Source organism: Strix aluco, chromosome 3, assembly GCF_031877795.1.
Source record: "Strix aluco isolate bStrAlu1 chromosome 3, bStrAlu1.hap1, whole genome shotgun sequence".
Lineage (NCBI taxonomy): Eukaryota > Metazoa > Chordata > Aves > Strigiformes > Strigidae > Strix > Strix aluco.
Genome location: NC_133933.1, coordinates 9,916,611 through 9,935,664, shown reverse-complemented (window position 1 = coordinate 9,935,664; position 19,054 = coordinate 9,916,611). Strand labels below are relative to the sequence as shown.

At 38.2% G+C, this 19,054-nt stretch overlaps 1 protein-coding gene across 1 annotated transcript in view; it reads left to right on the top strand.

Annotated features, from left to right (window-relative positions):
* The window catches only part of AFTPH (aftiphilin), a 48,021-nt gene that overhangs the window by 8,999 nt on the left and 19,968 nt on the right, over positions 1-19,054 (top strand). The window contains 4 exon segments of the mRNA XM_074817289.1: positions 2,906-4,700; positions 16,092-16,243; positions 16,770-16,896; positions 17,221-17,277. Coding sequence (XP_074673390.1) covers positions 2,937-4,700; positions 16,092-16,243; positions 16,770-16,896; positions 17,221-17,277 — 2,100 coding nt within the window. The 5' untranslated portion in view covers positions 2,906-2,936.

The following is a 19,054-nucleotide window of genomic DNA, read 5'->3' as shown; positions in this document are numbered from 1 at the left end:
CATGATAAAATTACTGTTGAGATTGCAGTGGCTTCAATTGTAGTACTTGGTCTTGGTCAAGGAGTTGCTTATCCCACAAGTCAATCGGGGTGTTTTTTGTAGGACTCCTGTTTTCACCTTCCTTCTTTCCAGCCATTTCATTGTTTCTGTTCAGGCTCCTTTTTCTTCTGGGATGATAAAGGTTTATATCCAGTCAGTACTGTCCTTGAAGTAGTGTTGAGGGGCTTTTTTATTTGTTTCAAGAACTAGTTTCTTGCCTTTACAGTCTCTTCAGCTTTTGTCACATGGGATAAGATGATAAATAATGTCAGCTGAACTTTCCAAATAGGTGTAACAACTCTTGTTAAATTTCAGGAGATTTAATAGTACGTTTATGCTATTGTCTACCGAGATTCATCTGGAGACTTGTAAACTCAACTTTAGTTACAAGGGATGATTTGTTACAACCAAATAAACCCACTCCTTTTTTTATTAAAAAAAAAAAAAAAAAAACCCAATAAAAACAAACCAAAAAAAACCCCAACCCCACAGAAACCAAGAACTCCTTTCCCTTTTCCAGGAATTAGAGGTGGGGAGTGAGTCTCATCCTGATTGATGCAGTTTTCTCTGTCCTTTCTCCTGAATGTCAGTGTGTTACTAAAGAGCTACTGATTCGTGACCCCAGCAGTCCTGAATTCCAGACACAATGCCACTCACTATTTAACCAACTCCCCTATAGCTTTAAATAGTGCTATCCCCAAAATAAGGTGTCTTGAGATGAGCAAAGCTAATATATACCAATATCTACGTAAGCGGTCTTTCTTCTACAAAAGAACAAAACCAGCACTTCCACCTACCAAGGTATATCTTTGTGTATAGCATATGGATTTTCCTCTGCAGTAAAACATTCAGAAAGCAATTGTAGTCTGGATATACTGGGTTTTTAATCTTAGTGCTGATGGTCAACCACAGTAGATCTTGGAAGCTTAGATATAAAGAAGGAATGGCTGCTCTGATAGTTACAAAAAAGAAATGTCATTATCATATTTAATAGATTGAAAACCCAGAAGCTTGGGAAGTGAACAGGTTGGAATAATCTCTGTGTGAACACAAAGTCACACTCTACAGACATCTTGGAAAGGATCTTTACATTCATGTATGACATTAAACAGCAATTGCTAGACTTTAATGTAAAAAGGAGAGTGCTCTTGAGAGATGAGGCCTCTGAGATAAGAGAGTGAAACTCCTCTCTCAAATACCTTGTTAAGCAGCTGGTGCTGAGTAAGCCTATGTGGGAGCTTGTTGACAACTTATTCTTTATTCTAAACAAAATTCCTTTGCAGTCGTCTTCAGTTTGCATGTGATGTTACAAATTACTTCATGGCTTCATCTGATAAACGTGATGTTCTTTTATAACTGCAAAATATGCTTTCAAAAAAAAAAATTGTATGTATGTTAGTCACCTTAAAGATGCCAGACTTTCCTGGCAAATACCAAGAGTTGTTTGGCTCAAGTGCTGTGGTATGTTGTGCTTGAGAAGAACTGCAGATCTTCATTTGTTGTTGTTATACCCTTTGTGTGCTGCTGTTTAGGTGCATGTGCAAAGTAATTTGCTAAAGATGTTGGAGTTAAGGATCATGTTTTATCTGTGTTTCAGAGCTAGTGTTGTAAAGTCTGCACTTATTCTGGTGGTTAAATTAAAATATTTGTTAATATGTATGGGTTGTTTCCACTTCTGTAGATAATACTTAGTATGTTGTTACAGATTATTCATGACAAGTGTCATTCGAAATGGAAAGAACTTGCATGTAGCTCTCACTTGAAAAGCTCTAAGGTATGAACTAGATAAGTGACGTGTACAGTTGTGAATCTATAAATAGTAGTTATTGCTTCATTAATTACGTACAGTATTGAAAAAAAAATCAAGATAACTCTTCAGGAAAGAAAACGTTCAATCCGTACCTTGCTTGTTACTGTAATTTTGTTTGTAATGGGTTTGCGATGTTGAGACGGAGTCCTTAATCTGTTTCTATCTAGGCTGTGTGAATACTTTATTCTTTTTTTTTTTCCCCTGATTTTGTGATTTGCGTTTAAATATTTTATGGATAATCTTTCTCCATTCTGCTTTTGAGAATAAGCTTTGATGAAGTTTGTTTTGCCCTAGGCTTTGCTGGTGCTCCTAATGGCATTTCCCAACTGGCAGCTCTTAAGACAAAAGCAGGCTTGGCGGCAGCAGCTGTAAAGACAGGGCACATTGGCTCACAGTTGTGAAACCCAAAGAACGGGGAGAACTAACAGAAACCCATGAATTGGTAGAAAGAAACGTAAACAGTAGGGCAGCGGATCATAGCTAGCAATTATAATAGCAGTTCATTCTTCCACTCCACAGTTTCAAAGCTTACGGAAACATCTTTCAAAGTCATTGGTGCTACTGAAGGTGCCTTACGTGCATGACTGTTGTGTCACAGTATGTCAAGTGGTTTAATTTCTGTCACACTGTCAGCTGAGTGCACAAATGAGTGTGGGAAGAGAGGGACCAGGGTCATTGGCTATTTTATGAATTGCTGGTGATGGGAGGTAGAGAACTGATGGGTTAAAACTGAGTTTAGTCATGTCAGTGTGTTGCTCAACAGCTCAAGACAAATGTGTTTTGTGCTCTGGCATTTCAGCACTGTCTGCTGAGAATACAATTGTGTAGTAGTTTACAAGAGACTTGAACTGTCCCCAGTGATTCTCTGTGACTTCTAAAACAAAAGAATTGGTTAGAAAATGGGTTTGGGGAATGTTCCTTTCTCATATCTAATACGGACATTGACCTATATGCACACTTCTAAAATAAAACGCGAAACAGTAAAAAAAAAAAAAATGAGATGACAAAAGCTAGCCAAATTCTGATATACTACTTTTGTTTCTTTTCCTATTATAGAAATACATTAACTTTGAAGTGGAACTAAACAATGGAACCAGATATTATTCGAATGTACTCCTCATCCCCTCCACCACTAGACAATGGAGCTGATGATGATGATGAAGATGAGTTTGGAGAATTTGGAGGATTTTCTGGTGTAACCACTGCTGGTGTAGCTTTTGCTGACTTTGATACGCAGGACTACAGTCATCCAAAGGAAGAGTTTATACCCACGAATCATTTCATCCCACTTCATGATTATTCTGACAATGTAGCTAGCATTGCAACTTTCACATCTGTTAAAAATGTTAAAGATAAAGACTGCATTGCAGAGCTTCCTACTCTTACTAAGGAACTTTCTGATATGTCAGCTACTAGTACCAGCAAAGAAAAATCTAAGTTTAGAACTTCAGGTACTGCTTTAGAAGATGTAAACAAAAGAGGGGAACAAAGAGACAGCACTGGGAAATCAGAAGGGTTTTCTTCTCATGTCATTAGAACTGGTATAGCAGTTGAGAGCCAGGATGAGCAAATAGATGCTTGTAATGGTGAGAAACCTACATGTCTAGAGATTCTAACAAATGGATTTGCAGCAACGGACCCTGTAAATCCTCAGGGAACAGAAGATCTGGACAGTATCGGTGACTCAAAGGGACTGAAAACTGTTAGCGCCCATAGTACTGAGCAAAATTTGAACTCAATGCCTAGCTCAGGTGAAGACTTTGCAGATTTTGCTACATTCTCAAGCAAAAAACCAATCCGTTTAGAGGGAACAGGACCTACAATATGCAGTGTTCTTAACGAAAGAGACTCTCTGAGCATTCAGGAGAACAACAGAATAAACAGAGTAACTTGTATTGAAGAAGAGGTTTGCATTTCAGAAATTAGTTGTGAACAGGGTCCCTTAGCACTGGAAGATAATGAATTTGCAATTTCTAGTACGTCTCGAACAACTGGAAGTTCAATATGCACTACTGAAAATGGAGAACACAATGGGAGGAGAAGACAACGTGGCGTAGAGAATGGCAAAGGTTTTACTAGGCCTGATGACTCTTTGGGAACTGAGGACATCAAGGTTGATAAGATCCAAAGCCTAAGCTGTGATCTTGCAGGAGAGAAACTGGGTGATTCTGAAGATCTTAAGAATGGTGGAAGCAGTACTGAAGTTATAGCTTGCAGTGACACACATGATGATGATTTTGGTGATTTTGGTTCAGTCAGCAGTGCATCTCCCACCTTCATTAATGCTCAAGAATCGATAAATGCTCTAGATTTAGAAGAAACTTCCAAACAGCCCGCACATATTAGCGAACCTCATGATGAATTCAGGGACACAAGTACTGTTTCTCAGCAGCCAGCAAGGTTGGATCAAGCTGAACTAAATCAGACTGCTGACACTTTAGAATGTGATACTACCAGTAAAACTTCTGGCTTAGACTTCCAGCATACTACTGAGGTAGAAAATGGTGATGATAGTGAATTTGGAGACTTTGATTCAGTGCCAAAACCTCAAGATGAGAGTGTTGCTTTTCAGGACTCTGACGACTTTGCGGACTTCAGTTCAGCAGGTTGTAACCAGGCTACAGACTGGAATGCTTTTGAAGATGAACAAAAAGACAGCTGTTCTTGGGCTGCCTTCGGAGATGAGCAAGCTGGTGAATCTCATCACAGAAAAGAGACGTGGCAGTCACATAGGACAGATGCATCTGCCAGGATTGCTGGTCCAGTATTACACAAGACTGACAGTTTTGCTTTAGCATCTTTCCAAGGAACTACCAGTAAGCAATCTCAAGAGCCAGCACCTTCAGTTCAGGTAAGGGTGTTCTTGATTTTGTTCAGTCTTCTTGTGCTCTTGTGCATATAGCTCTTCCTGGTTCCTGCTTCTGTGTACAACACATTTGAATAGTCCTTGTTTGTCTTGTGGGCGATACTTAATTTGGTGGGTGAGATCAGCTGGTATGAAATAGCGTGCTGTTTGCATCTTGTATCTTTTGCACTGTTACTTCCTGCAGAAAAATGAGCTGAGTGTGCTGGAACTTGTATGCATTTGTTTTGACAATTAAATGTGGTCCTTTGGGTAAACTGATCAAAGGAATAAGCCATTGTAAACATCTTAGAGCCTGTGATAGTTCTTTCTTTGCATCATAGTTTATTGACTTCGGGGGGGGCGGGGGTACTCTGATGTTGCCTTTTCACAAAATAGTGGTGTGACTGGAAGCTGAGATTACCGGTTCCCAAAATATTTCATTACCATTCTCTATCAAGTTTTCAAAATCTGATTAAAAATGATGACTCAATTTGTAAATAGCTGCAGTCATTTGTTTAGAGCAGAGAGCATGATAAAATATGACCTATGGAGTTCTGTCCCTGGTATTACAACTTCTGGGAAGTTAACCATTTAAAAGTTATTTTTATACATTAATTGTGGGAAGCACCACATTATAGCAATATCACAAATATAGGACTGATGATTTCTTAAACCTGCTGCTATTTCTAATCAGGAGTTTTGGGGAGGGTGAAGTAGATAAGTTTATTTCTTACCCCCACCCCCTTAGGTTTTCTGCCTTAGTTGCTAAGTATGTACTAATTCCTAATTAATTTCTTCCTGAGTCTTTCACCAGTCATCTTTTGAGATCTGTGCCTATTCATACACAGATAATTTTTTGCTAAGTATTTAATATTACATTTATAAAATTCAGAACAACAAATTGAGTTTAAAATTCTCTTCAGTGCTGCTTTTTAATCATGACATCCCATGTGAGTAGTTTAGAGTGTGCTGTGTCTTTTTGAAGCATGTAGCAACACCAGCAATAAAGGGTGTTTGTTAATATGTGTCTGAATGGTTTGGATATTCTCTGGCAATAAAAGGAAATGAGGTCTTTTCTTCCAGGACCTCATGTACGCTTGGTGACAGCCCTGCCTCTTTCCGTTTCCTACCAGTGACAGATGAAATGGCTTTTCAGAAAAAGGTTGTGCCAGCCAGAGCTTTGCAGGCATCAGCAAATGGAATGAAACTTTTGGGACTTAGCTGTGATTTCTTGTCACGTTAAAAGGTGTGAACCTCAGCTCCTGATACTTCCAGCTTGCTGTTTTGTGCAACAACTAGCACACCAAATTTCAAAGTGGCTTCACAAGTCAAAAAAGGCACTCAAGTGAACCTGCAGGTGGTTTTTTGTGCCTATGCAAAACCTTGCTCATCATCACCTGAATGTGTGGGTCCATTTCTCAGGTTGAAAGCACAGATCTGTTGTTACCTATTCTGTTGGTCATTCACCCATAAAATTGAGAGTACTAAGGTCATTAGTAGAATTAATCAAAATTGTTCCTGTCGCCACTTGAAAGACTGTCCAGAATCTGACAAAGAAATGGGGTGGGGAGATGATTCTAGTAAATCATCTGGTTTTTTTAGTTAATCATGCTATTGAGGGATAGTCTGAAGGTTTCAAACATTTATTTTTACTTATAATTTTCCATAATTTTATGATGACGTTTTGATAGAAAATACTTCTGAATGTAGATGTTTATAAAAGCAGAACCTTCAGAGGTTCTGTAATTTTTTTTTTCCTTCCTCATGTCTGTCTTAACTTGGGTTTTTAACATTTGTCACAATGGAAGTTCTTCAGTGATCTGTTAGGAAGTCATACAGTAGTTTGGTTAGATTGTAAAGCAAGTTTTGAGACTTAAATATTTTTTCATTTCTTTATACTGTAGCCAGTTGTGACTGCTTGGATATAAAGTGATGTTCTGCCTCCCCTGCCAGTGAGGAAGTACAAGTCAGAATGTTTTACACAAATAAGCTGGAGAGGAAGTTGAGCTGGATATGTTTTCTCTGCTGCAATGGTTTCCTTAGCCTTGCAATGACAGTTAGTTGCTACTTTTTTTTTTCCAGTTAACTCTTAAAACAATAGTTACACATTTTCAGAACTGTAAGTGCTTTAAGTTTTCGAAGGATCTATTGAAACCTTTTTATATATTAAAAAAATGCTTTGCTTTGTGTTTAATTCTGTGTTTAATCCATTGAGCCACAGTTAGTATGTTGCAGTTAGAAACATTGAGATTAGTTCAGTCAACATGAGCCAGCAGACATTCCAGTACTTTGAGTGCAGAATCTTAGTAAAAATAAACTCAAATTTTGGTCAGCTTCCTTACTTTCATTTAAGAGGATATCACTGAGGTCAAACCACAAAATACAGCATTTTAAAGTATTTGATATGGTGTAGTTGGAAACTGTCAGTGCTAGGTTAACAGTTGGACTAGATAATCTTCAAGGTCCTTTCCAACCTAGATGATTCTGTGATTCTGTTTCCCATGCATTGAAGTTGAGTTCTGCAGCAGTTTGATGCAAAAGCAGAAATGCTTGCATGCAAAATAAAGCTAGGGAGGGGTAAGCGAACAAAGTTTGTTATTACCCTGACCAAAGAAGGCTAGGGAGGAGTAGATCACTTGCCTCAATGTTTTGCTGGCAGATCTAAAAAGCAATTTCTGTAGCAACTTAAAGGGAGCAGGCTGTGCAAGAGAGAAATAACTGCATGTGTTAGACACTTGAGCTAGATGTGAAAATTGAGACCTCAGCTTAGGCTAAAGGTGAACTGGGATCGTTTACAAGATACTGTGTACACTTGATCTGTGATGTGGAGGCTAGAAGAGTCACTGTAATGTGGTAGAGAAATAATTTTGAATGATGTATAAACAAAATGACCGTAATGTAATTCTTCACTTTTCAGTTTTCTGCTTTTGTATACTTAGCCAGCAGCATTACTGTTTAAATGTGGAAATGACGTATACAACGATTCTCATCCGTCCAGAAAGTTATTTACCAGTAGCTCAAGTTCCCTTTCCAATGGTCTCTGTGTATTTTCCTTTCTGTTTCCTTAGTTTGTGTGTCCTGGATGTGGGGGTGGCAGCAAAATTTTGTGCTTTCTGAATGTAAGGTAAACTGTAAAACAGGCAAACTGTTTTAAAGATTGTGGATTTGGTTTAATGTTTAATTAGAAATTAGACTTTGCTTGAATTCAGCTAATTCAGTTTTTCTTACAAAATATAGAACATAAAATAAGAAACTATGGGGAAAAGGTCACAAATTACTTTCTATAATGACATGTAGTGACAAAAGTTTCATTACATCTTTTCTCCTTTGCCTTTGCTCTTAGACTCTCTGAATCATGCACACAAACTGCAGTGTAGGATTTGTAACATGCTGACCTCTTCTATTCAGTAGTGCTGCGTGGAGGGGAGAAGAAAAAGGGCATGGTATATGGTATTCAGTTAAAACCACTGAAAGAATTTGTAAAAGGTTCTAGGTTCAAAGGCTGATGGGCACAGATACACAAACCCCACTCCCAAACAAGTGGTTTGCAAAGCAGGGGGCACCCTGCTTGCTGGTGACAATGGAGGCTGCAGCAATGCTGTAGGAACTTGAAAATGCAGTAGTGTGGTAGAACCTTTTTGATGTGGTGAGCGGGGAGGTCTGCCAGAGATGCTGAAGCCCTGAGAAGGTGCAACAGAGAACTGCTGTAATGCCCTGGGAGTCTGCTAGGAGAAATGGGGACGGCAGCACATTCCATTGCAGGATGCCATGGCTGTGCCTTAAAATTGGAGCTGACGCTCTCGTCAGTCTTCTGTAAAGCGATGAAGTCTGGTGCATCGCTAAAAAACCTGCTCTTGGCTTTGGGAGTTTTACATTTGTTTTTTTTCCAAATGTTTCCAACAGATCTACAAGAACTGTTCCCTGATCCCTGCTGGTAACGGGCTGTCCTCTGCCAACACAGGCCCCTGTGTGCTCAGCCGTGCCCACTGGCTCCTTCCTGCTGTGTTCCTCATCTCCTTATTTGAACCTATATTAATACTATTGTATACCTTAATCATTTAATGTCTGTCTTCAACTGAAAAATACATAATAGTTGGTTTCAGTATAGCTGCAGGTTTGCATTAGATATAGATGTGCTTTTGTGTTCATTAAAACTGATTTAGGATGTAGTGGTGGGTGAACTGGTTGATCTAAAGTTTTGAGCAAACCTGCACTGTACCGTATGCATTAATCCCCTTTATGTGATCACGTTATGTTTATAAGGAATATAAGGCTTGTGACACAGCTTTTTCCCTGACATAGTGTTGCACATTAGTCAGCTGAGGGGGTTACTCTGCTGTATATTGCATTAAGAATATATATATATAGGACTTAGGCAGCAAAGCACAAGAGCAGTTTTATTACCTGTGGTAATCATGTGGGTGGGTAATACGGCTGTGCCTAGCTACAAGGAGTGTAGGCATCTCTAGAGGAGGAGGAGATGAATAGTGGCTTGGTCGGAAGGCAAAACCTGATATAGCTGAGAGTTAACAAATCCTGGAAAGGGAGCAAGGGAAACCTGAACAGCCCTCCAAGTGGGTTTTAAGATCTTCCACTTATTAGAGAGCCTGTGCTCACAGCCTCTACCTCTTCAGATTAATGAGACAGCGTGGGTGATGCACAGTTACTAAGCCACAAGTATGCATCGAGATAAAGAAAACCCTGCATCACTGTCACTTAGAGGGTACTTTCTCTTGGGCAATGAATGAAGTCATCCTCTTGGAAAAAAGTGATTATGACCATAAAGATTTCAGCCTCCCAGTTCACTAAGATAAATTAAGATCTTGAGTGTTAGCTAAATTCAGACAGTTGGGTAACAACTTGAAGTGTATATCTGTCTAGAAAGGTTTGGGTTTTTTAAGTCCATGGCATAGTTCATGACTATGTGCAGCTGAATAACAGTAAAAAACAGACCATTAAAAGTAGCCCATAATTACTGTATCTCAGAACAGGGTGGCTAAGGGCATCTTACAAAAGCAAATAGTTTGGGAGGGGGTTGTTTTAGCATTTCTGTTTATATGTCACAGAACAAAATTACTTTCCATTTTGTACCTGTTGTCTGCTTATACTTCCTTTCAGAGCCAGACTGAAAAGTTAGTACAATATCACTAGATAATAACATGACCAACTGAAATGAGAAGTAAGTTTTATGTAGTCTAGATAAATAACTGTTAAACTTCACTTTGCCAGCATGGAAGATGCAAGATTTGCTACGTTCTTCAACTGAGGGAGAAAAAATGTGCAAGCCTTCCAGCAAGAACGAGGGAGACAGCTTCACATTTCTACACTGAACCTCCCTGTGGTTTATAACTCTCTTGTATCAAGCAGTAAAAAGAGCAGAGAAGTCTTGTTCTTCTTTCTCAAACCACTAAATTTTCAGATTTGCTTTGCAGCTGACCTTAAGACCTTTATAGTTACTGTTTAAAAATGTTTTGGGGATATTTAGGACTATCATTCCCTTCTTTAATTCTTTAAATTATCGTTAAAAAAAAAAATCTTACTCTTTGTTTTGCATTGGTGAGGGTTTTTAGCTGTTGTGGCATCCTCTTTCTGGCTTGTAAATCTCAGTTTAGGACCAGTGTTTCCATCGTAAATTACCCGCAGTAATAAAAAGAAACAAATTTTTTTTACCTCTAAGAAATTTATGGCACCATCTTAAATTTATCTGCTTTTCAAGGGAGGTGTAGAAAAGCCATCTCATTTGAATCATGAGACATTAAACTAGTGTTCTGTTGAAGCTTTGCTTCTCTTTTTTGCTCGGGAGTTTTTCTGCCTGCAGCTCTTCTCCCATTGCTTTTGACAAGGTGTTCTCTTTGCTAAGCAGAGCCTGCGCATCAGAGAAAGAAATAAAATTGTTGCTATGTGGAAGGGAACTATGTGTAGTTTAAGTAGCCTGTAACCCTTTCCAAAGAAAAAACTGCCCCCATTTAACTAGGAACTTAGTGATTTGTTTGTTTGCTTATGTGTGTTTAGTTTACTGTTCAGCTTTGCTTAATGCTTTTTCAGCACCTTGTGTTAACTGTATGGTCATGTAGTTTACCTCTTAAAATCCCCAAAACCTAAAGAAAACCCAAACCAACCCACCACCCCCACCCCTCCAAAAAACCCCAACAATAACAACAACAAAAACCCAAACAAAAACCCACCCAGCAACCCTCACACCCCCCCACCCCATATGGTGAAGGTACTGGAATATATGGCAACGTAGCTCCTCACAGGCAAATGTGTTGCTGGAAAATATGGTTTGGTTGTTAGAAAGCCTATTCAAAAGGAGTTTCTCATTCAATCTCTGATTTATTTTGTTAAAATGGTCATAAATACCTATGTTATGCACTCTATAGAGCAGTGGGTTCATGATTTAAAATGAATAAATAAAATTTCTCTGGTTCATTTCTTTTCTTGGCTTCTGGCCCCTGAGCTTTGTTCTGCTGTTTTTTGAGAGCCTTCACTTGGCTTCTGAATTCTAACTAGAAGCCGAGCATGTCCATATGGACTTTATTCCTTTCCTAAATTATACATTTAGCATCTTGGATCCTTCATATGCTCATTTCTGTCTCCTTATGTTTTTTATTGGGTAAGACTTGAATATCTAAATATTCTCAATAATTTAGCTATTACACGGGTTTTATTTATTCTTGGGTCTTCCAGTTTTGTGTTCAGTAGATGCAGACAGCCCAGGGCTTGAGTGTTGCTTCCTCTGTAGCCTCTTGTCCTGTCAGCAGGAAAAGCAGGGCTGAAGGCATGCTCTGCTTTTGATTCTCCCCCTTCTCAAAGCAACCCTGAAGGCTGCCAGAGAAAAGATGCTGTGGGCAGTAAGTGAGAGTGGGGAAAAGGAGGGATTGTGTTGAGAAATGGGGCTGTCCCCTCCAGTGGAAAGTGGGGAGGAAGGAGGGACAAAGCGCCACTCCACTCTTCAGCTTCCAGCATGATAAGTTCACAGGATGAGCCCTTGTGTCTGCTCCGCAGCTCATGTGTAATTGGGACCGTGGAGAGAAGTGAGATGACTGGGTTTTTTTGCCCCTGCCTTGTACACAGAGTTCCCTGAAGCTTCACCTGGAGAAGCATTAGGGCAGGCATACAGTGAAAACTGCAATTTGTATCAACTGTTTCTGTAACGTGGCCCAAGTATGTTGTCTTTATGGCAGGTTTTAGTATCTCCTGTTTTCATAGCTCTGAAGAAAGGCAGTGATCTATTGCTGTTGAGTTCATGTGGAGGTGGGCTGGGGAGGATTTAGTGTGCTGGGTGGCCATTGTAGATTTGCTGTGCTGAAAGAGTTCATTGATTCTGTAGTCTTGTGGTGGAGAAGATAAAAAGAAATTCTGTAAACCAAGTACTTTGGCCTTTCAGCTCTGAGGGCTGGATCTTGCCCCCTATTTAACTGCCAAGGAGATAAATTCTAATCCTGTGGTTATCATTCTCACTTGAAAGTCTGTGATATTTTGATTGTTTCAGGTGGTGATTACCACATAGCTTAAGTGTTTACCAAAACTTTCTATGCAGTCAAACTACAGGGCTTTGTCAGTGTTTGGAGAATCACAGTTAATTTTTAGAGTGGCAGCTGTAGCCTTCCTTCACATCTTCAGTAAGTGCCTTTAAGAGAATTACTCTTCTCAAATGGCAGTGAAGAACACTTGTATCAAATGCTTTTAGTGATGTGAGAAGTGGAGAAAAGTTCTTGGGTTTTTTTCTGCCTTTTTTCAGGATTTTTTCACCCTGAAAGACATGACACTGCTGTGCATGACAGAAGTATTTTCTTACCGTCTGTTTTATACAAACAATAGACTGAGGTTTATAGAAGGTGGACACTTACACTAATTTCAAAATTTTAGTGATGCCCTTCATACCTGGGAGCTGCGACCACAGGATTTCATTACCAATTAGAAGATCAAGTTCAGCTGCTTCTATTAAGGACATTGACACTGCCTGGGAGATGTGTGTTTGTACGCTCATCCCTGTGTCCATTTGCACACATAGAATTAATTACTCTCGTTTGCTATGGAAACCGTTCTTCTCTATCGTATATAAATAAGGGCTAAGCATTTCTGGAAATTTAGAAAAGATGAAAGGAAGTGTAAAGAGTGCTATAATTAAACTGTTCCTGAAATTTTGGCACAATTCTTAAGCTCAAATTGAAATTGGGTGCTGAGATGCTGCTTGGTTCTTAGAGACTTTCTGTTAATTCTTTCATTACCTAAGAGAGCATATTCTTAGTCACTAGCATGTTCTCATATGTTGATCCTTTCCAAGAAACATGAAGCCTTGCTGTTTTCATGGTACAACACCTTTTGTCTGCCTGTTCCTTTTCACTGGGGATATGTATTCCTGCTGTATTACAGAAATGAAGTAAGCATCACCTGTTCATGTAAGATAAGGGCAAGTGATATATTGTAGGCAAAGTTAAGTTTTAAGTTAAGTAGAGCATGCTTTTGTATGCTGAAATGTTAGGCTAGAATCTGGAATACTGTTTAGTTTTACTTCCTAAAAGTGTAACTTAGTGTCTTGGTTCTGGCCAACAAACACAAAACAGCCTACAAGTGATGTAGCAAGTATTGTAACTTCCTGTATGGCCAAAATGATTGGGCATTAAGAGATGATTAAAAGAAAAATTATATACTGTAGAACATGACTCATTATGGTCAGAATTTACCGGTGAGGTAATGAAGAAGAAAAGAAAAAAAACAGAAGCGTGGGTCAGGTATACTGTGTAATTCAGGCCCTTTGATACTATAATAATTATAGCAGTTTGACATTATGCTTTGCAAATAACTGAACCTGGTGGCTGTCCCTGTCAGGCACTTCTTTCACAGGTAGGAAAACTGAAGAGCTGATGTTCTAACCAAGTTCATTTTCCTGCTTTTAGTGGCTAGCAGCTGAATAGGGAGAATGGACTGAATAGACTTGGTTCCCAGTTCCTGACTCATCATCCTGACTCCAGTACAGAATCAAGATATTCTGATAACGTGATGTTTGCCTCTTATGTTTGCTGATGTACATGGTCAGTGGTTTGCTTAATTGAGACAAGAGACGAGGCAAATTTTCAGATAAAAATTCACATGAGAAATGTTATAGATACCTATTATAATTATGAAGCAGATACTCTGGTGCCTAAAGGTTTGTTCCAACTGTATCACTTGGTCTAATTAAAATATGTAACTTCCACCTACCAGCCTTGTTTCTCTGAACCTTAAATCATTTCGATTGTAACACAAAACCTCTGTCTGAGGTTTACATTTGTAAATTCAGTGTTGCTGCTGGAATATGCTGCATCTCCACAGGAGGGCTCTGCTGGCATAGCTATACTAGCGCACACTGTGGGATGCTCGTGGGATTTTCGCCTACTCAGTTTCTTTTCCATTTCCCCAGTAGAAAAGCTGGATGCTGCCCTGTGGGCAGTGCAGCAGAGCATGAGGAAGGTGGCTGTTGAGGAGCTCCAAACTAGAAAGATAGAAGTGCTCTTTTTGTGCATCTCCGTCCCCTACCAAGAAGAGATTCGAGTGCTGCTGTTAAGAACAAGTACATTAGAAAAAAAGGCTTAAATTTTTATGAACATACCTTGCAATTGGTACTTCTTAATAAATGTTACAAGATTGCTCGTTGCCTGTCTTTAATGAGTTGAACTGGGGGGAAAAAATATATTCTGGTGGTGTATCTGATGTCTGAGAGTGTTCATGGAGCTATAAAAAAGTTGAAGTTCTGTGGCTATCTGGAAATACAGCAGAGAAGAGATAGAAATGTAAGGGAAGAACTTAAAAAGAAGATAGCATACTCAGCTTGTAAAAAGAAAAAAGGGGGGACGGATTTTTTTTTTTGCTTTTATGGGGGCCCAAAGTTTTTTGAGGGGTTTTTTATTTTGTTTTTAGTATTAAATCCAGCTGCCAAGGTCCAAATGGTAAGAATTGGAGCAGCATTCTCCAGTGCATGCTGTGGAATTAAAATGCCTGGAAACCATTAGTACCAATATATGCTCTTTATACTGCTGAGACCTTACCCTACCCAATAGCAGTGATCGTGTCACTGATGGAGAGAAAAGCAGGAGATATTTGCTGTGTTATGAAACTTAAGAACCCTGTCTACCCTCCTAAGATGCTGAAGTTTCATTTCTCCCAAGGGACACTGAAGTGATGGTGACGTCAAGACACAATTTCAACTACTGTGACAAGCAGGAAATCCTGCCTAGTCTCTCAAAACCATGGGATATAGATCCATAGCCCTCTCACAAAACTTCTGAGTGTTTATATTTAAATACTTTTGGTATAAGGCAGCAGAAAGAAGGTCAGATGAGAGTAACATAGATAAAGTTGTGGTTATGCAGACCATGCTGTTATCTAGCTCCTTATTCAGCTACAATAAAACTTAGTGGGGATATTTTGTTGGTTTTTTAAGTTATTTAGCTAGCACAGAAACATTCCCAAGGTTGACTTTTAACCCTCACAGGATCACAGCATTCAGCATCAACTGTCTGAATCATGAATGGAAGGAAAGGGAAATTGCTTACAGAAAAGTAATTTTTTTATTTAAATTAAACAACCTCTAACATGTAAAATGGGTTTTGAGGCAAGAAATTAAGGCCTTAAATAATGCTTCTTTGTTAGTTTTTTGATCTGGAGAAGTACCAAATGCATTTTACAAATACTTTTTGACAAACAACAGTTTAAATGCCTTTGTCTTGGCTCTTCTGCATTATATCTGACTATCACATGAACCGTAGCAAATGAAGCTGGGGATTCATCTGAGTCATTGGAACTAACAGTTTTTTAGGAAATGTGTTTTCTTTGGACTATGAATAGTTCTTCCTTACCATTTTCAAAGTTGTTATCACACCATGAGCATGTTGTGCATCAGGCTAAGTTTTGTGAGACCTTTAACTGCATACATCTTATAAGATAAGTGAAGCTGTCTTCTGAATCAACGTTATGTCTCAAGTTTGGATTGAAGTGCATAGTCATTAAGTGAAATTATATTGATTGTACTAAGCTTGCTGAAAAAATGTGTTCAGTAAAATCCTTAGCACATGTAGATTTGGAGACTTTAACACATCTTAAGTAAAAATAGCATAGTATTTGCTGCACATATTTTCTGCTAATTTATAACAAAGAGTGACTCTGGTAAGAATTGTTCTGGACTCTTCTGTAAAAACTCACTTTGTAGAGGGCAAGATACTTACTGTTTCTTGGTAGCTGGCAACCTGTATTTGGTGCTTAAAAAGTCTTGTGATACTCTGACAGTTACCTATTTTGTGGTAAGTGAAACTTTGTATTAGATACATATTGTTTTCCATCTTAACTTATTTTTATAATTTTGGATTACTTTTAAAACAGTTAACAAAACTTGACAGAAATATTTTCTCTTTGATATAGACAACGTTGCTAAGTCGTCTGGAACGAATATTTGAAGTCTGTTTTCCTTCCATGCCTGTTCTTGAAATTAAAGAAGAAATAAGTTCCTTGAATCATTTGTTGGAAGCAGGTGAAAAGCAGGTGACAACTGAGGAGACCTTAGCAAATACTGGGTAAGAAGCCACAATGAAGTAAACTTAAAAGGAAGTAGAAATGTGTTGTCTTGGGAACTTAAAACATATAGTGGTAATTCAGAACGAGTTGTTTGCTTCAAGTGTTTTGAGTAAAAATTACTTATCTAGCAGAATGCTTGTTTTCAGTGACTATATATGCCAGGAGTATTTCACTTAGCATATCGATTTAGTCGGCAGCGTATCATCTTCTTTTAAGTGATGGCTCTGAGTTAATCAGAACATGCCTTATTAGTTACACTTGATAGAAATTGCTATATTTATTCCTGTGATGATGAAGTCTAAGTAGGCCTTGTCCTGTCTGCTGTGGACATAATTTTCCAATAATAAGTCTGAACTATAATTGTTCTGGGAACACTATGCAGTTTTAATTCCCCTGGGTATGGTGCTTGGGTGTAAGTTTAATTGGAATGTATAATAAGTCACTTGCATTAAAAACTAGAATAAATATTCAAGGCTGCTAAGCAGTTATTCCTGTTGATAACTTGATTTATGATGGGTTGTATAGGGAACTGATGGACGTGTGGACAGAGCTGCAGGATATCCATGATGCATATGGACTGAGATACCAGTGGGGTGGCTCCCACAGCAACAAAAAGCTTTTATGCTCCTTGGGAATCGACACAAGAAATATTGTGAGTCAGTCAGTAAAACTTGCTTTCTAAGTCACAGAGCTGCTTTAAATGTAGAAGCAGGTGGAAGTCTTTTTGTATGAATGCTTGTCTCTTAATTGCATAGCTGCACTGAACATGGCTTTGCATGACAGACCATTTGACAACTTAACTTTTTACAGGCCCTATTGCTATTAAAAATTGCATTAGTTTTTAACCATTGTGTTATATTTAACATAGTATTTATTCTCTGATGTTAATCTTATACAAGTTATATAACGCTGAAAAAATATTATCGTCACTGACACAGAAACTCCTAAGTAAATTTTTTTGTTGTTGTTTTATCAGCTCTTTACAGGCAACAAGAAACAGCCTGTTATAGTACCCATGTATGCAGCAGGACTGGTAAGCTTTTTTTGGTGTTAATTTTTTGTTATAGTTCCAACAACATTATGTAATGAAATACATTCAATGACATTAAGCACCAAGTGTGCTGAAAGATATTTTTGTAAGTACGGTTATGGCTTAGGCATCAGTAGAAATGCTAGAAAAGAACCATCAAATACACAATTTTCATTATGTGTGCAAGCAGATACTTTACTTTAAATGAACAAAGTATTGATTTACTCACTGCTTTGTGAAAAACAAGCTATTTATTTAATAAGGTGGGCTAGCTAGTCTAAGTTGCGTTTGAGACATTTTCTAAAAAAGAGAAAATTGATTGAAGTAATGTATTAACGTGTATGCACCAATAAATAAAAAGTTCTTGTTGAATTTTAACTATTAAATATAAGGTATAGATGTAAAAATGTCAACTCAAACCTGACACGAGAAACTAGATCGTTAAATAGTTGTCAGAAACGACATAGGAACATCGAAATTAATCAAAACATCAGTTTGCATCAGCACTTGTGGGAAGCCCTGGCACTAAGACCAGATGCTTCCAAGGAAGGTTAAGAACTGCTAGATAGCTACAGTATTCCGTGAAATATGTGTAGGAAGTTTTCTCGGCGCTCTCCAGCATTCCTCTTTGTGCAACTGTTTCTCTGACAGGCTGTTTAATTACTTGATTGCATCTCAATATCCCTAGGTCGAGAGATGCATGATAAAGCTTTGCAGTGTTATTGGCATATTTATTAATAAAGGACCCACATATATATATTAGGCTATTTATGCATTAAAAAAGCATTGTATAGCCAGTATTGTTGTATTGCCCCAAGTGCTAGATAAAAATAGCAAGCATAATTTGGATTTCTGTAGATTGAAGGAAACTTAAGTAACCTAGTGCAGTAAGATGAACTGTTCTTACTTAAATCAATATTCTGTAATTCCTGTTTGACACTTCAAATTGTGCAATGTCTGTAGTAGTAAAAACATTCAGAAGATAAGATTTGCCATTTTTGCTAGTCTGAGCAGAATAAATCCGTTGTTTTTTTCTGGAAACACACATACACTTATATGGTCATTCACACATTGAATATAAAAGGATTACAGTTTTCCTTGGTATATATTAAGTCAATTTAATCTGTAGGTTAATTTTGTAGAGTGTCTTCTACAGTCAGTTTCTAGAGCTGTTGTTTTCTGATGCTTCAAGGTCAGCTCATGCACTTCTCTGGCTGTAAGCATGGTATTCTGATACAGAGAGATAAAACGTCTCATAGCAATTGCTGTTTTCTTCCCGTAACACATCTGTGAGCAAGGCTATGTTTGTGTGCAACATGTACAGTTATTTTTTGCAACAGATTAATTATCTCCTAAATTTTGTATATACTTGTGCACACAATAAGCTGGATAGAGATGGTGGTAGTAGTAAAGTGGCTTGCTGCTCTCTATTGCTACACTGCTTCATATGTTTCTCCGCTGTCCGAAAGAGTTGATTTAACTGCTGATTAAATTCTAAGCTCCCCTGACATAGTGTAGAAACATTTGCAGAACAGTTGGTCTTGGTGGCTGACTTCCTGAAATTATTTTAAAATATGCTAGCTGCAAATCCAGTGGTTTTATTTGGGGGTTTCTTTTCTCATACCTCGTTGTTCTGAGGTGGTTTGCATGTCTCAGTGCAAACTTTGGTCTTTCTGTAGATCTCTTTCTCACTGTCAGTATTATTCAGGAACACCAGAGGTTTCAGACATTTTTCATAATACTGTTTAGCTTTGAGCAGTTTGTTTAAAATTAAAAATGT